Genomic DNA, 13,389 nt, shown 5'->3' with positions numbered 1-13,389 from the left:
CCTCAGCTCTTATCTCCCCTTGGTGATAACACCAGGCTGCTCTGTTGTTTCTTTCCAGAGCCTTGATAATAGAGGGGAGGAGGTGGTTAAGCCCAAGTCTAGCCGAATGTTACTGATGTCTGCTTGGGTAAAACCTGCTGGAGGAGGAAATGGAACCTCCACTCTGTGAGAGGATTTTGAACGACTGGATTAATTATCCTTCTGTGTTCTGGTGTTGTGAATAAGAGCAAATACGCCAGCGTCTCGACCCCTCCCCGTTTTCCCCAGGTTATGAGAAAAGTGCATTTTCCTCATTTTGAGTATTAAAATTTCTACATTCTATGAACACTCAAAAATAGGTGTGGAGAAGGCAGACAAGGCGAGGTTTCTGGGTTGTGTTCTTTGGAACAGTAGTTTTGATGTGTGTTTCTTGAAAATAAGACTTTTGGTCAGATAACTGGGAAAGATTAGCTTCTGGGGAACAAAGTGTGCAACATGCTGCCTTAGTCTGAGGCAATTTTGAGGCAAAATCTTAATTAGAATTTGGGGTCCTTCCTGGCAGGCTAGTTGACGCGAGCAGTGTGACTTTCTCTGAGCATATGCGGTAAAACTGCAAGTGAGCGGCCCACTCTCTCACAGGTGTGTTCTGAATGTGAGAAAGCAGCTTGATCCTGGATGGGCCCTGCTGCCAGACCAGCAGAGTCCCAGTGAGGCAGCGCTAGGAGAGGCAGCCCCCAACTTTGAGAATGAGAATCCCCCGGCCTGGACTTTGTGGGTTTCTGTGTAGACCAGGTTGGCCTGTGATCCGAGGCGGCACAGCTCGCTAAGTTGAACCAGAAAGTTGGAATGAAGCTAGAAGGGGTGTCTCAGTTGCCCCCACCTTAGGCCCCATAAACACTTGTTCTGTTGCCATCATCTGGGCAAAGGCCCTGAGACATAAGTAGGACTGTCTGTCCAAGAAAATGTACGCACATCAGTCAGAACTCTGCCTTAGAAGGAATAGCCTGGTTTTCATTCCCTTTGGTTTAAAGCACATCTATTTTTTGAAAACTTACTCAGTGAAGGTCACGGGGTTGTGTCATGTTGACTAAAGTGTTTGAATTTGGGTTATTATGGCATTCACCATCAAGTCTGAAAATGTAATATCGAGGATCATCATTCAGATGAAAAATTAATTTATATTATTAGAATTCTGCCCCTCTTTCAGATGGTTCCATTTTTAGCCCTTTACGGAGTTTAGGTTGTTTTGCTGAAGTAACTTATGTAATTATTAGTTATGGTTGAGTTCCCTGCTCTGCAAGTGATGGTGGAATCACTGTCTAATTTGAACTGAGCTCTAGAACCTAATTTTTTCCTTTTAAAATGGGGATATTTGTGCTTGACATTTCTTCCTTACATCTCTGTACAATTATGAATAACAAGCAGTCAATGTGAATTCCTTTGAGTTTCTCACAATATAAGGTTTCAGAGGCTGTTATTACCTCATTTGGAATAACATAAATATTGAATAACAAAATGTCTCAAATCATTAGGATTTGAGCTCTTTCAGCTCTCTTCCCTCAAGTTTTAAAATTCAGATTTAAAAAATTCTGGGGCAGGGGTAGCCTCAGAATGTGGTCGGCTCCCAGGCCTCTTTCTGACCGCTTGTGTTTTGGTAACCATTACATATGTTCGGACAGAGCCAAGCTGCTGTGTGTCCTACCTAGCAAGGGCCGTGAGTTTCTGGACTTTGCTTTCTGGGCTAAAAACCCTCAGCTCAGCTTGCAGGCACGGCAGGGCTGACCCCGGGCTTTCTCATTGGCTCTACTTTGATTCTTTTAGCCAGCCTTGCTTCATTCAGCGAAGTCATTTTCTCTGGTTCTTTGTTTTTTTGTTTTTTTTTTAGGGCCCTTTATATGGGTTTTAATTGTTTGGGCAAAATGTCTCTTTTGGAGTGAAGAAGATTTTAGATTTTAATTATCCTTGTCTGTTTAACACAGGGATTGACTGTTTTATCATCTCAAACTTCTTCTGAGATAATCATTTAAGTAACTTTAATAATTTTTTTCTTATTAGTTAGAACCTGGCCCTTTAGATGAAACTCAGATTGCTACTATATTAAGAGAAATACTGAAAGGACTTGATTATTTGCATTCAGAGAAGAAAATTCATAGAGATATTAAAGGTAAGAAAACATCTTGTGTTTATTCCTTTGGAATACCCCAGGCGGGTAGGAATGAGCTGTCGAGGTAGACTCTGCTTCTCTTCTCAAGGAGCTTGTCCTGCACGTAGTTGTAGAGCACCTTCAACGTGCCTGGGAGTGGGTTGGCTTTTGAGAGGAGTTTAACCAGAAGCATCCCCTTGGTGCCTGTTCTTGTTGAGCACGTGTTGTCTCTGGGGAGAGAATGCACACATTCCCAAAATGGTAATGGATCGAACAGTACAGCAAATAATGTCAGGAGGCATCTTTGGTTTTATTTTGCAGCTGCCAACGTTTTGCTCTCGGAACATGGAGAGGTGAAACTGGCCGATTTTGGAGTGGCGGGCCAGCTGACAGATACCCAGATAAAGAGAAACACCTTCGTGGGCACCCCTTTCTGGATGGCCCCCGAAGTCATTAAACAGTCCGCCTACGACTCGAAGGTGAGGCCGATGCTTTATGTTCGTGGGTCCGGAGAGTTACCCCTTTTACTTGAACCTAATAGCTTTTCCAGTTGGAGTGAAGCGGGTACCCTGAAGTGTAGGTCATAAGGGTAGTTCTTGGACCTTGTTTGAAAACAGGTTTCTTCTCTGTCTCGTGCCACATCGTTTAATGCCCTTTATTTGTCTAGTCCACAGTTAGTGAGGTTTTGAGCTTCAACAGTGTCTGTAGGATGGTGGGGAACACTGAGCAGGAGCATGTTTTGAAGGTGAGTGTGGAGGAGCAGAGGACCACGCTGGCGAGAGTGGGTTCAGCTCGGCCCTGTTGAGACATCCGGGTGGAGGAGTGCAGTGGAGGCACGTGGGGAGGTGGGTCTGCAGAGGTACCGGGAACTTGTCTGGGTACAGGTGGTGGTTGAAGCCTGAGAGGAGTGGATGAGGGAAGAGGGCCTTGGGCAGAACTCAGAACCACATTTAAGGGACAAGTACAGAAAGAGGATCCCACAAGAGAAACGCGAGTCCACACAGATAATACGACCAGAATCTCGAAAGAATAATGCTTGTAGTGATCACACAGACTCTTTGTCATTATTTTTAGTTGTCAGGATTGTCACCCTCAGGCTCCTTACCAACATGAGGCAAAATTGTAATTCCTTCTTTCCAGCCTTTTTTACCTGTCATATGTTGTACTCTCCCAATTTTTCCTGTATGCTTTTTCTCCTGTTGCCCTTCAAGTTTCTTGAACTTTTTAGTATAGATGAAAAAACCTAGGGACCCTGCCTCCTGGATCTCTGATTTAACTCCCATCACTCACAACCCCCCACTTCTCAGTAGGTGCATGCAGTAAAATCTCCACATGGTCACAGAGGATTGGCTCTTCTGAACCAGTATTTCTAGGCAAACAAATATTTAACTCAGATACATCTACGTGATATATTGTTTCTTTTCTTTAAGTGGAAATCTCACTATGCAGTAGACTTCCTGCTTTGTTAAACCAGCACACGAGCACAGAGTAACTTTTCTTCAGGGCCTCAGGTCCCCCCTGCGAGTGGTTGTTGAGTTCAAGCTGCAGGTGTACCTGATTCAGCACAGCAGAGGTGGGCCTGGCTGTCTCACTGTTGGGTTGTATGGTGGCCAGGACTTCATGGGCATCCCAATGGCCTTGGTAGCCTGTGGCCACTAAGTGACCATTAGGTTTTCAAGGCCCAGGATAGCAGAGCTGTCTAGTCTTGGGCATGTTTTGTTGCTGTAAGTGGTCTGCCCTGTGTCATGGATGACCCCCCATAGCTACTTGATGAGCCCCAAAGCTGCTTCGGATCTCTGCAGCCACTCTGGCTATTGGCCCTTTTCCTGGGGTCATGTCATTTTAGGACTTGACAGGAACTTATGTGTTCAGTCCATTCTCTTTATTTTAAGCTGAGGCCCATTTATCAAAGATCATAGGTAGATTTTGGTTGGGCTGTGCCTAGAATCCAGGTTTCTTAACTCATCGGATTATACCATGCTGATTATTCTCTTCTCTTTTTTTCTAGTAAATTAGCTGATCAACCACGGCACATGTGACTCAGGATTCAGTTCCTACATTTGAGTATCACTCACCACTGCTCACTTCACCCTCTTTCTTCGAGAATTGTCCTGCTGCCCAAGGTCTTTCCCCTCCGTCTTCTTCTGTAGTGCAGGGCTTCTCTGGGGGAAGGCGGCCTCTGAGCAGGAGAGATTGTATTGCATTGTAAAGCGTTGCCCTTTTTTCCTGGCATTCTTGTCAAGATGAAAGTGCTCTCCTCTGATCAGGAGATGTCGTACAACATGTTCTTTTTCGGTAGATTAAAAGATGCTGCCTCAGACTCACAGAGAACGCACACTTGGTTGGGGAGCTTGAGGAAATGTGTCACATTTCTTGCTAGCCTTTAACTGCTTTTCCTTTTACTATAGCTTGTGTCAGGAGCTAATTCTTCCATTTGCTTGGATCATACCCAATACAGCTCTTAACTGGAAATCATGTGTGAAAGAAAATGTTTATCTGAAATTTGCTTCCCAGGTTCGTTGACCCAGAGGGTGTGGAAAGTGCAGATAAGGCTAATGTTAGTGTCTGAATCTTGAGGCTTATAAGAAGTGGGGTTCCAGAGGCTGGGGCCTTGGAGATGATCACACACGCGCACACACACACACACACACACACCCCATTTGTTGTGACGCTGGGCTAACAGCTCTTGTCATGAGCAATACCTAACAGAGGGCCTTTTTGTTTCTTTTGTGAGGAAACCAGCCCTGTGCTAACATCTGCCAATCCTCCTCTTTTTCTGCTGAGGAAGACTGGCCCTGGGCTAACATCCGTGCCCATCTTCCTCCACTTTATGTGGGACGCCGCCACAGCGTGGCTTGCCAAGCAGTGTGTCGGTGTGCGCCCGGGATCTGAACCGGCGAACCCCGGGCCGCCACAGCGGAGCGCGCGCACTTAACTGCTTGCGCCACTGGGCCGGCCCCCCAGAGGGTGTTTTTCTGAGGTTGCTTTGTGGATGTCCTTCCAGTAGCTGCGTCACCTCTCAGAGACTTGCCTGACAGGGCAGTTTATGTTCTTTGAGGGACATTGTAGCTCTTGTGGCCACTCTGGTCTCCTGAGACAAACTTATTTTGCTTCTTTTCAGTTCCCCCTTCCATTCTTCCTTGCACGTACTTTTGGGCATTTCCACTAGTGTCTGCATTACAGGTCAGGAGCTTACAGCCCTGGGGTAGCAGAGTCTGTGACCATCGTTAGGACAGCAGGCTCCCACCAGTTTCATGTTTGGGTACACACTGATTCTCAGAGGAAGGTCAGGTTGGGAAAAGGAATGGAATGCACCTGCCTCACGAGCATCTTCATCTCCCTGAACTAAAGGGAATATAAGCCTAATTTTATATATACATCCGGAATCCTGTCTAACACAATAACCTCAGTATCTTTGACCCCTTGTTGTCTGTCGAGGCTGCTTAGGTGTTCTGAATGTGTTTGCCCATACAGGGGTGCTTATGTCAATCTCAGTTCTTAATCTAAGCACAATATTACTAAATGGTGATTGCCGCTATGCCTTAAGAACCTTCATCATCATCATCATCATCATCATCCATCATCATCATCGTCGTCGTCATTATTATTTAGGGTAGCTTGGTTTGTAAGAAGTCCCCAAACTTTGGAGATGGTGCCAAGGGAGATAACTCTGCTCCCCCACAGAGAAGCCTTTACTTTCAATCCTAGACTAGGATCTTGGGCTAAAGAACTTAAATCTTTTTTTCCCCTTTCTTTGTACGGTTATTATGATGGTGTGTCAGTAAATGGACTGGACTTGGGTAAAGACAGTGTCCCTGCTTCACGTCCCTTTCTCTGTATTCATTCATTCAGTCTTTACTGTAGTTGTGTCCAGTGCTGTGCTAAATAATTTACATTTTCCACTAGTAATTGCGCTCCTGGGTGTCAGGTGCTCTAATGGGACAAGGAGTGCAGGGGAGCTGAGTGAGGAATGTTCAAGGGAGCTGGGGAAGGCTTCACAGACATGGGGCTTTTTAGCCTCTCAAAGGTGAGGGAAGGACGTTCAGACCAAGTCCAGTGTGAAAGAAGAGACATTTGTATTTGGATCGTAGACTGGTGAAGAGTGTGGTAGGAGATGAGGCCAGAGAACTGACTTGCCTGTTAACTGAAACGACATCCATAGTCGCTGAGAGGCTGGTGCCAGAATTCTCTTATAAATAACTTTTCCCTTTTTTGGCCTCAGAAGCAATATGTACTCTTTAATCTGGAAAACACAGGAGGAAAAAAAAAGATGAAAAACATCTGTAGACCTACCACTCAAGCACAAGCTAAGTTATTTTGGTGTCCAGTCATCTCTGAAATAACTGTTTGCTATCTAACCATGGTGGAAAATGGAGATAGGTGATGCATTGATGGAAAAAAATAAAATTGGTAAAGATGAGTGAAAACGCGGCAGTATCAGCCCGTCTGTTGTTGGAATCTGTGCAGGTAGCCTGGCCACTGCAGCGTGTGACTGGGCCTCCCCGTCCGCATGCCAAGCCCACTGGCCTCCCCTGGTCCCTCTGCAGGATCAGGAATTACCCACAGTCCTGGCCATGAATAGTGAGCCCTGGAGGTGGGGGAAGGATGTGAGTGGGAAAAGCGTCCAGCTTGGAGACTAACAGGCTTTATGTTAGCACACGGTAGTGGTTGGGCCCTTTCAGATCAACCATGTATTGCCAGTTAGAGCTTGTAAACAATTTTTCTATCTCTAGGTGCTGCTTACGAATGCGTGCCTAAATAGTGCATCTAATTAAGTAAATAGTTTACATGAAGTCCATTTTGAACTATGTTTTGATTAGTTATAACTGTGATTTGGGATTCTCCATGGTTTTTTCCCTCTCTTGCTCTTGATTATAGAGAGTTGACTGTGGTTCCTTCTAGAACATACTCTATCCATAAATTTTTTATACCACTTAAATTATATTGTATCTGCAGATTTGTAGCCAGCTTACTTTTACTTAATTAACATGGTATTGCAGGGATTTAGAATGTTGTATATTGGTAGCACTTGACTTCCACTCCCCCACTCCCATTGAGAAAAGTCCTTGATCACCAGGAACGAGTAATCCTGTGTTGTCACTTAGAAGCATGTTACCTAGAACCGTCCACAGAGGAAAAAACCTGTTCACAAATAAGTGTCTGCAGTTCAAAGCACCTGCCTCTAATAACTTTTGACGTGGGCTCATGTTGAAAACCACTGTTCGTTTTCTCTTAATATCTGATTTCATGTCTTTCCCAAATGGCAGTAAAACAGATCTCTTCTGATACCTAAGTTTTAATTGCTTTGGAAAAGGACTGCCCTTTCCCCCCCAAAACTTTTATTTTAAAACCCAGACACATGTTCTAAATCTGATGCCATTTTTCCTAGATATAATAGTAGACCAACTCAGTTATATTTGTGATTCTCTATCAATGTCATTGTTGTTGGATACATGATACTTCAGTAGGTTAATGTGCCATAACAACTAAATCATTCTGCTAAGGGTTAGTGTAAGTAATGCTGCTATTGAATATTTTTGGCAGCATATACCATTTTCTAAATCTAAAATATATTTATTTAGGCTAGATTCCTAGAAGGGGAATTAAATGATTTTAACAAGTTTGGATATTTTTATGGCTTTTGATACATAATGCCAAATTGCTTGCCATTTATTCAAGTGCCAATCAAGGTTTCCATATTAGTCAGCGAGATGTTAGATGTCTGGAGAGGGAGCCTGTGGGCAGGAAGACACTTAGGAGCCCCCTACTGAAGTCCTGGGGGGAGAGGGTAGCTCTAAACTAAGCCAGGGCAGGAGGGACAGAGAGGGACCCCGGGATCTGAGAGGTCGAGAGCGACACACCTGGCTCCTGGTTGATTTAGAGGGATCCAGAGAGGAGTTCCAAGGAGCTGTGGTGACGCTCGGGCTCCTGGCTTGGCAGCCTGGGAGGGTGGTGCACATTTTTTCTTGACGAGGCTCTATTGGTGCCCCCCCAGGGGAAGCAGGTGAGTGATGCCTGTGCCTCTTTTCTGAAGAGATGTGTTACGGGAGCACTGGGAAGGCTGTTTCCTCAGTCGACTTTAGTTGGGGCATCCTGGCATATGGAAGCAGGTGCCAGGTCCTTGAAGTCTTGCTGCCGGTCTGCTTAGTGTCTGGCCCGGAGCCTGATAGCAAGCCCTCGGACCTCTGAAGGAGATGAGGGCAAGCACATCCCGTGACAGACTGCCAGCAGACGCCATCGTCGGCCTGGGCCTTCTAGTCAAGGAGTGTGTTTAAGTGGTTATGGGATGCTGGGGGTCTGGAGGTGCGTTCATCAGAGGTATCTGGACAAAGGCCCCATATCTGTACAGCCGGGAGGCAGATTGGTGCTGAGCAGCAGGCTTTGCAAACAGCAGCAATTCTAGTGAGGTCCAAGAGAGCTGGAGTAGGCATATAGATGTGGAATCATACAAACTTTAGAAAGGGACGTGTTGTGTAAAGAGCCGCTACCACATGAGGGTCGAGCATTCGGTCATCTTTGCCTCCTCTGTTCTTGTAACTCGCCCTCCCTCCTTGTACTTGCACACTTACCCATGTCCTCCTGCACAGTTACGGATGCTCACTGCTGGCACACTCCGTTGCACCCATCTTCCTCCTCCTGGCAGGGGGGACTCTGGAATAAGTCACATTGTGCTGATTTTTAAAATAATACACATGTAAAATAAAGCAGAGTCCAAGTTGTAGAGGGAAGGGAAATAGGAACATTACTCCTGATACTGGTTCTTCTAGACTGATCCCTTTATTACAAATTTAGTACAAAGAATTTAGAACAAGGCTTGCTGACAGTTATTCCCACCTTCAATAAGCAAATAGAATACGTGGTAGGCATCGACCCCCCGGACTGCTAGGCTGGGGGAGATTGTGGTGAGGATGTCTGGTACTCACTAGGGTTTCAGGAACATGGCAGATGAGTCCTCTCCAGGTTGTTAAAGGGTGAAAAATGTCTAGGTCCTATGGTGACCTAAATGGCGTTTCAGCCTTTTCATTTCCTTGCTGTAGCGTGAGCGTGAGAGATTTGTTAGGTTCTGACTTCATTGCCTGGAATTAAGATGGGTTTGCAGGGCACAGGGACAAGAGCAGGGCAGTTGTTCGCCGTCCCCTGTTCTCTGCTGGCCTGTGTGGTCCTGCTGCTTTTTCAGCCTCTGTTTTCCTGGGGATTGGCATCAGCGGCTGGGAGAGCCTCGTTAACTAGAGTTCCTCCAGACTGCCTGCTCTTGTCACTTACGTCACACGGTCACGGAATTCGTTCATCCACCTAACTGGCCGGCCGAGGCCACAGGCACCTGCTGGGCAGGAGAGGGATCAGGAGCTGGACACCAGGTGCCCCCTGACTCGTGCCATCAGCAGATCTAGCCAAGCCTCTAGATTTAATTAACCTGTCATTTCCAGGAAACACAGGAGCTAGAACACATTAAGTGACACCAAGGAGAAACCAGACAAACCCAGAATTTGGGGCCTATTTTTTCCTCAAGTCAGTGGCACTGGGGAGATTGGGGAGTGGAAGTTCTGGATTAAAAGAGCCTTAGGCGACCTAACAGTTAGTTGAAACATATGGGCCTTGTTTGGATCCTGATTCAAATAAACCAACCATGAAAAGACTTTTTTGGATAGTTGAGGAAATTTAATTATTACATGATAGTAAGGAATTATTGTTAATTTTAGGTGTTGATATGTAGTAAAAAGTCCTTATATTGGCAAACTGAAGTACTCAGGGAAAAATGTCATGATGTCTGTGATTTACTTTAAAATGTACTATGGCAAAAAATAGACAAAGCTTGTATGGCAAATTGTTAATAATAATTAAATTCACGTGATAGGTAGGGCCGCCCCCCCCCCCCCCCCCCATGGCCTAGTGGTTAAGTTCGGTGCACTCCCGTTCGGCGGCCTGGGTTCGGACATGGACCTTCGCCACTTGTCAGTGGCCATGCTGTGGTGGCGACCCACGTAGAAAATAGAGGAAGATTGGCACAGATGTTAGCTCAGGGTGAATCTTTTTCAAGCAAAAAGAGGAAGATTGGCATCAGGTGTTAGCTCATGGAGAATCTTCCTCAGCAAAGAAAAAAAAATTCATGTAATGGGTAGATGGGGGTGCATTATATTAATATTCTCCACTTCTATGTATATTCGAACATTTTCATAAAAGTTCTGGGAGCTATTTAAGGCAGCTCGCACAGCCACCCGGTTGTTATTCCCATTTTACGGAGGAAGGAACAAGGCTCACAGCTTAGGTCTTTTGTCTGACATCACAACATTTAAACCTGTCTCTGAGACCAGGGAGCCTGCTCTCGACCTCAGAGCTGTGCTTAGTTCTAATCTAAGCTTTGCTTGGTGGGGTGACTTGCAAACATGCCTCCACTCCCCAGATCACCTCTAGTTACCTATCCTGTTGACTCCAGGGACTTAAATGAACGCTGAGCAGCTTATCCCTCCAACAGTAGGTGGACGAGGAGTAATCGTCACAGCCGTCTTCAGGAGAGAGGTGGAAGATGTTTTGTATAGTAAATTTTCTCCTCCTCTGTGTTGCCGATTTTGAAATTATAACGAAGTCTTATCTTTTCTATTTTCAGTTAAAAATAATTATCTTTTTCAGAACCTTACAAGTACATTGAGATGTATTTTTTTCCTAAGAGGTATATTTATTTGAATTTATTCCTGCTGGGCGTTTCTAAAGATGCTTTGTTGTTGCAGGCAGACATCTGGTCCCTGGGCATAACAGCTATAGAACTTGCAAAAGGGGAGCCACCTCATTCGGAGCTGCATCCCATGAAGGTTTTATTCCTCATTCCAAAGAACAACCCCCCGACGCTGGAAGGAAACTACAGCAAACCCCTCAAGGAGTTTGTGGAGGCCTGTTTGAATAAGGAACCAAGCTTTGTGAGTTTCACAAGATCAGGATGGGCATCTCTTCATGTGTGGCCTGGCTTGGTCTAGATACATCTCATTGGAATTTCTTTAATCACTATTGTCAGCTGTCTTCATGATCTGGTTTATTTTTCTTTTTCTAAATGGGTATGATTGATTTCTTTGAATTGCAAATATATTTTTATTGTTATTTTTTCTTTTAAGGATCAAAAATCTTATTTTCTTTCTGATTTTCTAGCATCTCATACCTCATTGAGCTTGGAGACTATTCTCCTTAATATTATATGTGGAATGATAAATTTTTAATATTTGTAGTGGAAGGTCAGGCTATAAAGTATTATGCTGTTTTTAGTAATCGCCAAGTCTGGCCTGAAAAATAATGGCTAAATATATCTTTAAAGTCAATGTTTGCAGTTTCTTCTTGGCATGTGTTAGGAAAGAAAAGGCAAATTAAATAGGAATGAACTACCCACCTTGCTTTTCTCCCCTCTTCCCTGTCACTTTTCTTGTGTTTAATTGACGTGGGCAGAGCCGTGGAGCAGTAACAACTACATAGCGTTAGTCTAATTTGCTCTCTGAATTAGGACATTTGTTTGAAAAGTATCTGTGTATTTTGGTGTGTGGATAGCACCATATGTCCTTGTTTTGTTTCTGAGTTTTCCAGCAAGGTTAGCTGAAGGCCAAGCTGAAATCCCCTTTTTATGAACTCTTATCTAAAAATGGGTGATTAGTTTTACAAGAGCACCATGGTTTTCTGATATGATTCCAGTTTTGGGAAAGGAATTAAATGGGAATGCAGCATTTTCCAAGAACCCCGAAGGGATGCAGCCTGAGGTCACCAGGTCAGCTTTTTGTTAATAGGTCAGGCATCGGGCAGTGTGGGGCAGCTGTTCTGCATGTGCACAAGGCTCTGAGCGGTGTGTCGTGTTGCTGGTTCCTAGCCTCAGTGCACCAGCACCCAAGAAGACACACCTACCTAGATGTGTGCACATCTTCCCATTGAAAATGTATTCTCCTCTCGGCTTACTGGCCCAGTGCACACATTTCCACCCATACCGTGACCCGAAATGCACTGAGGGGAAGGATGAGAAGCTGGGACTAAGCACTTCTGAGATATGTGGAGTTTCACAAGCGTGTGGACAGGGAGTGAGGAACACCTGAGGGGGCCAGGTTTTTCCCAGGTGGAATTTGAGGACCATGCCTGGCTCTTGTTAGTAAAGCTTTAGTAATTCGGAGTAAGTGGAAACTTAGTCTAACTCGCGTGGTTTGTTTGTTCCTGCTGTCTGCTCCAATTTGGGCTATATGCAGTTTCCTTGGGAAGCATGCGCCCTGTAATGCGGTTTGCCACCCTCAAGGGCAAAGCAGTTGGCCAAGTGCAAAGCATGCTGTCTGGCTGTGGCCATGCTGAGCCCGGGGCCTGGATGAAGTCCTCACCCCACTCACAAAGAAAGGGGCAGACCTGGGAAACCAGCATTTCTACACTGGAGAAGCTGATGACTGAGAGAACTCAGGAGCTCTCAGCATGCAAGAAAAGGGTATTTCCTGGCTCCTTTCTGGTTTCTTCTAGATGGATCCAAATTAACATTTATCTCCTTCTTTTGGGGGGGTAGAACCAAACATTAATATAGAAAGTTAACAAGGTAATATAGAACATATGTTTTCTCTCTTGCCAGCGTTTGTAATAAAATGTTTTATAAAAACTAGGAGGTATAATCTAGATCTCTTGAATGATCTCTGTGAAAATTCTCTGCAACGTTTTCTGTGTAAATGCATTTTTGGGAGAAGTTCTCTTGCTTTCATTGGTTGGTTCCCTGCAGAATGTTAAGGACCCCACTGGATAGTAAATGCCATGTCCACACTACACCGAGTGCCCCCCCCGCAGGTGCTACATGACTATTTGAATAAGTCTTAGGGAAAAAAACTTCAAAGTAGAACTTGATTTTTACACATTAGTGTGGTTGTTTGACATTTGGAGGCAGAAGTCTGACCTTCAGGGTAGAATAAAGTAGAAGGTAGGGAACTTCATCTCATGCTTTTTCTGGTTTTGTTTGTTGGTTTGTTCCCCAGAGACCCACTGCTAAGGAGTTACTGAAGCACAAGTTTATAATACGCAATGCAAAGAAAACATCCTACTTGACGGAGCTCATCGACAGGTACAAGAGATGGAAGGCCGAACAGAGCCACGAAGACTCCAGCTCCGAAGACTCAGACACGTGAGTCAGCTCTGCCTGAGTCACGCAGGGCAGGTGTGAGCCAGGAGGGGTGTGAGCCAGCCGGGGTGTGTCTGTGAGCCAGGGTGTGTGTCTGAGCCGTGTGGTGTGCGTGACATGGGTCTGTTCTCGTCTCTTGTTAGGGGTGGGTTGGGGT

At 45.1% G+C, this 13,389-nt stretch overlaps 1 protein-coding gene across 3 annotated transcripts in view; it reads left to right on the top strand.

Annotated features, from left to right (window-relative positions):
- Positions 1-13,389, top strand: part of STK24 (serine/threonine kinase 24) — a 116,622-nt gene that overhangs the window by 91,162 nt on the left and 12,071 nt on the right. For all 3 annotated transcript variants that reach the window (XM_058548408.1, XM_058548407.1, XM_058548409.1), the window contains exons 4-7: positions 2,035-2,143; positions 2,444-2,601; positions 10,849-11,034; positions 13,090-13,235. In XM_058548408.1, the coding sequence (XP_058404391.1) occupies positions 2,035-2,143; positions 2,444-2,601; positions 10,849-11,034; positions 13,090-13,235 (599 nt within the window). The remainder of the gene's footprint in view (positions 1-2,034; positions 2,144-2,443; positions 2,602-10,848; positions 11,035-13,089; positions 13,236-13,389) is intronic.

The sequence above is a fragment of the Diceros bicornis genome, chromosome 9, assembly GCF_020826845.1.
Source record: "Diceros bicornis minor isolate mBicDic1 chromosome 9, mDicBic1.mat.cur, whole genome shotgun sequence".
Classification (NCBI taxonomy): domain Eukaryota; kingdom Metazoa; phylum Chordata; class Mammalia; order Perissodactyla; family Rhinocerotidae; genus Diceros; species Diceros bicornis.
Note: the sequence above shows the minus strand (reverse complement) of the source record. Positions and strands in the feature narration are given on the sequence as shown.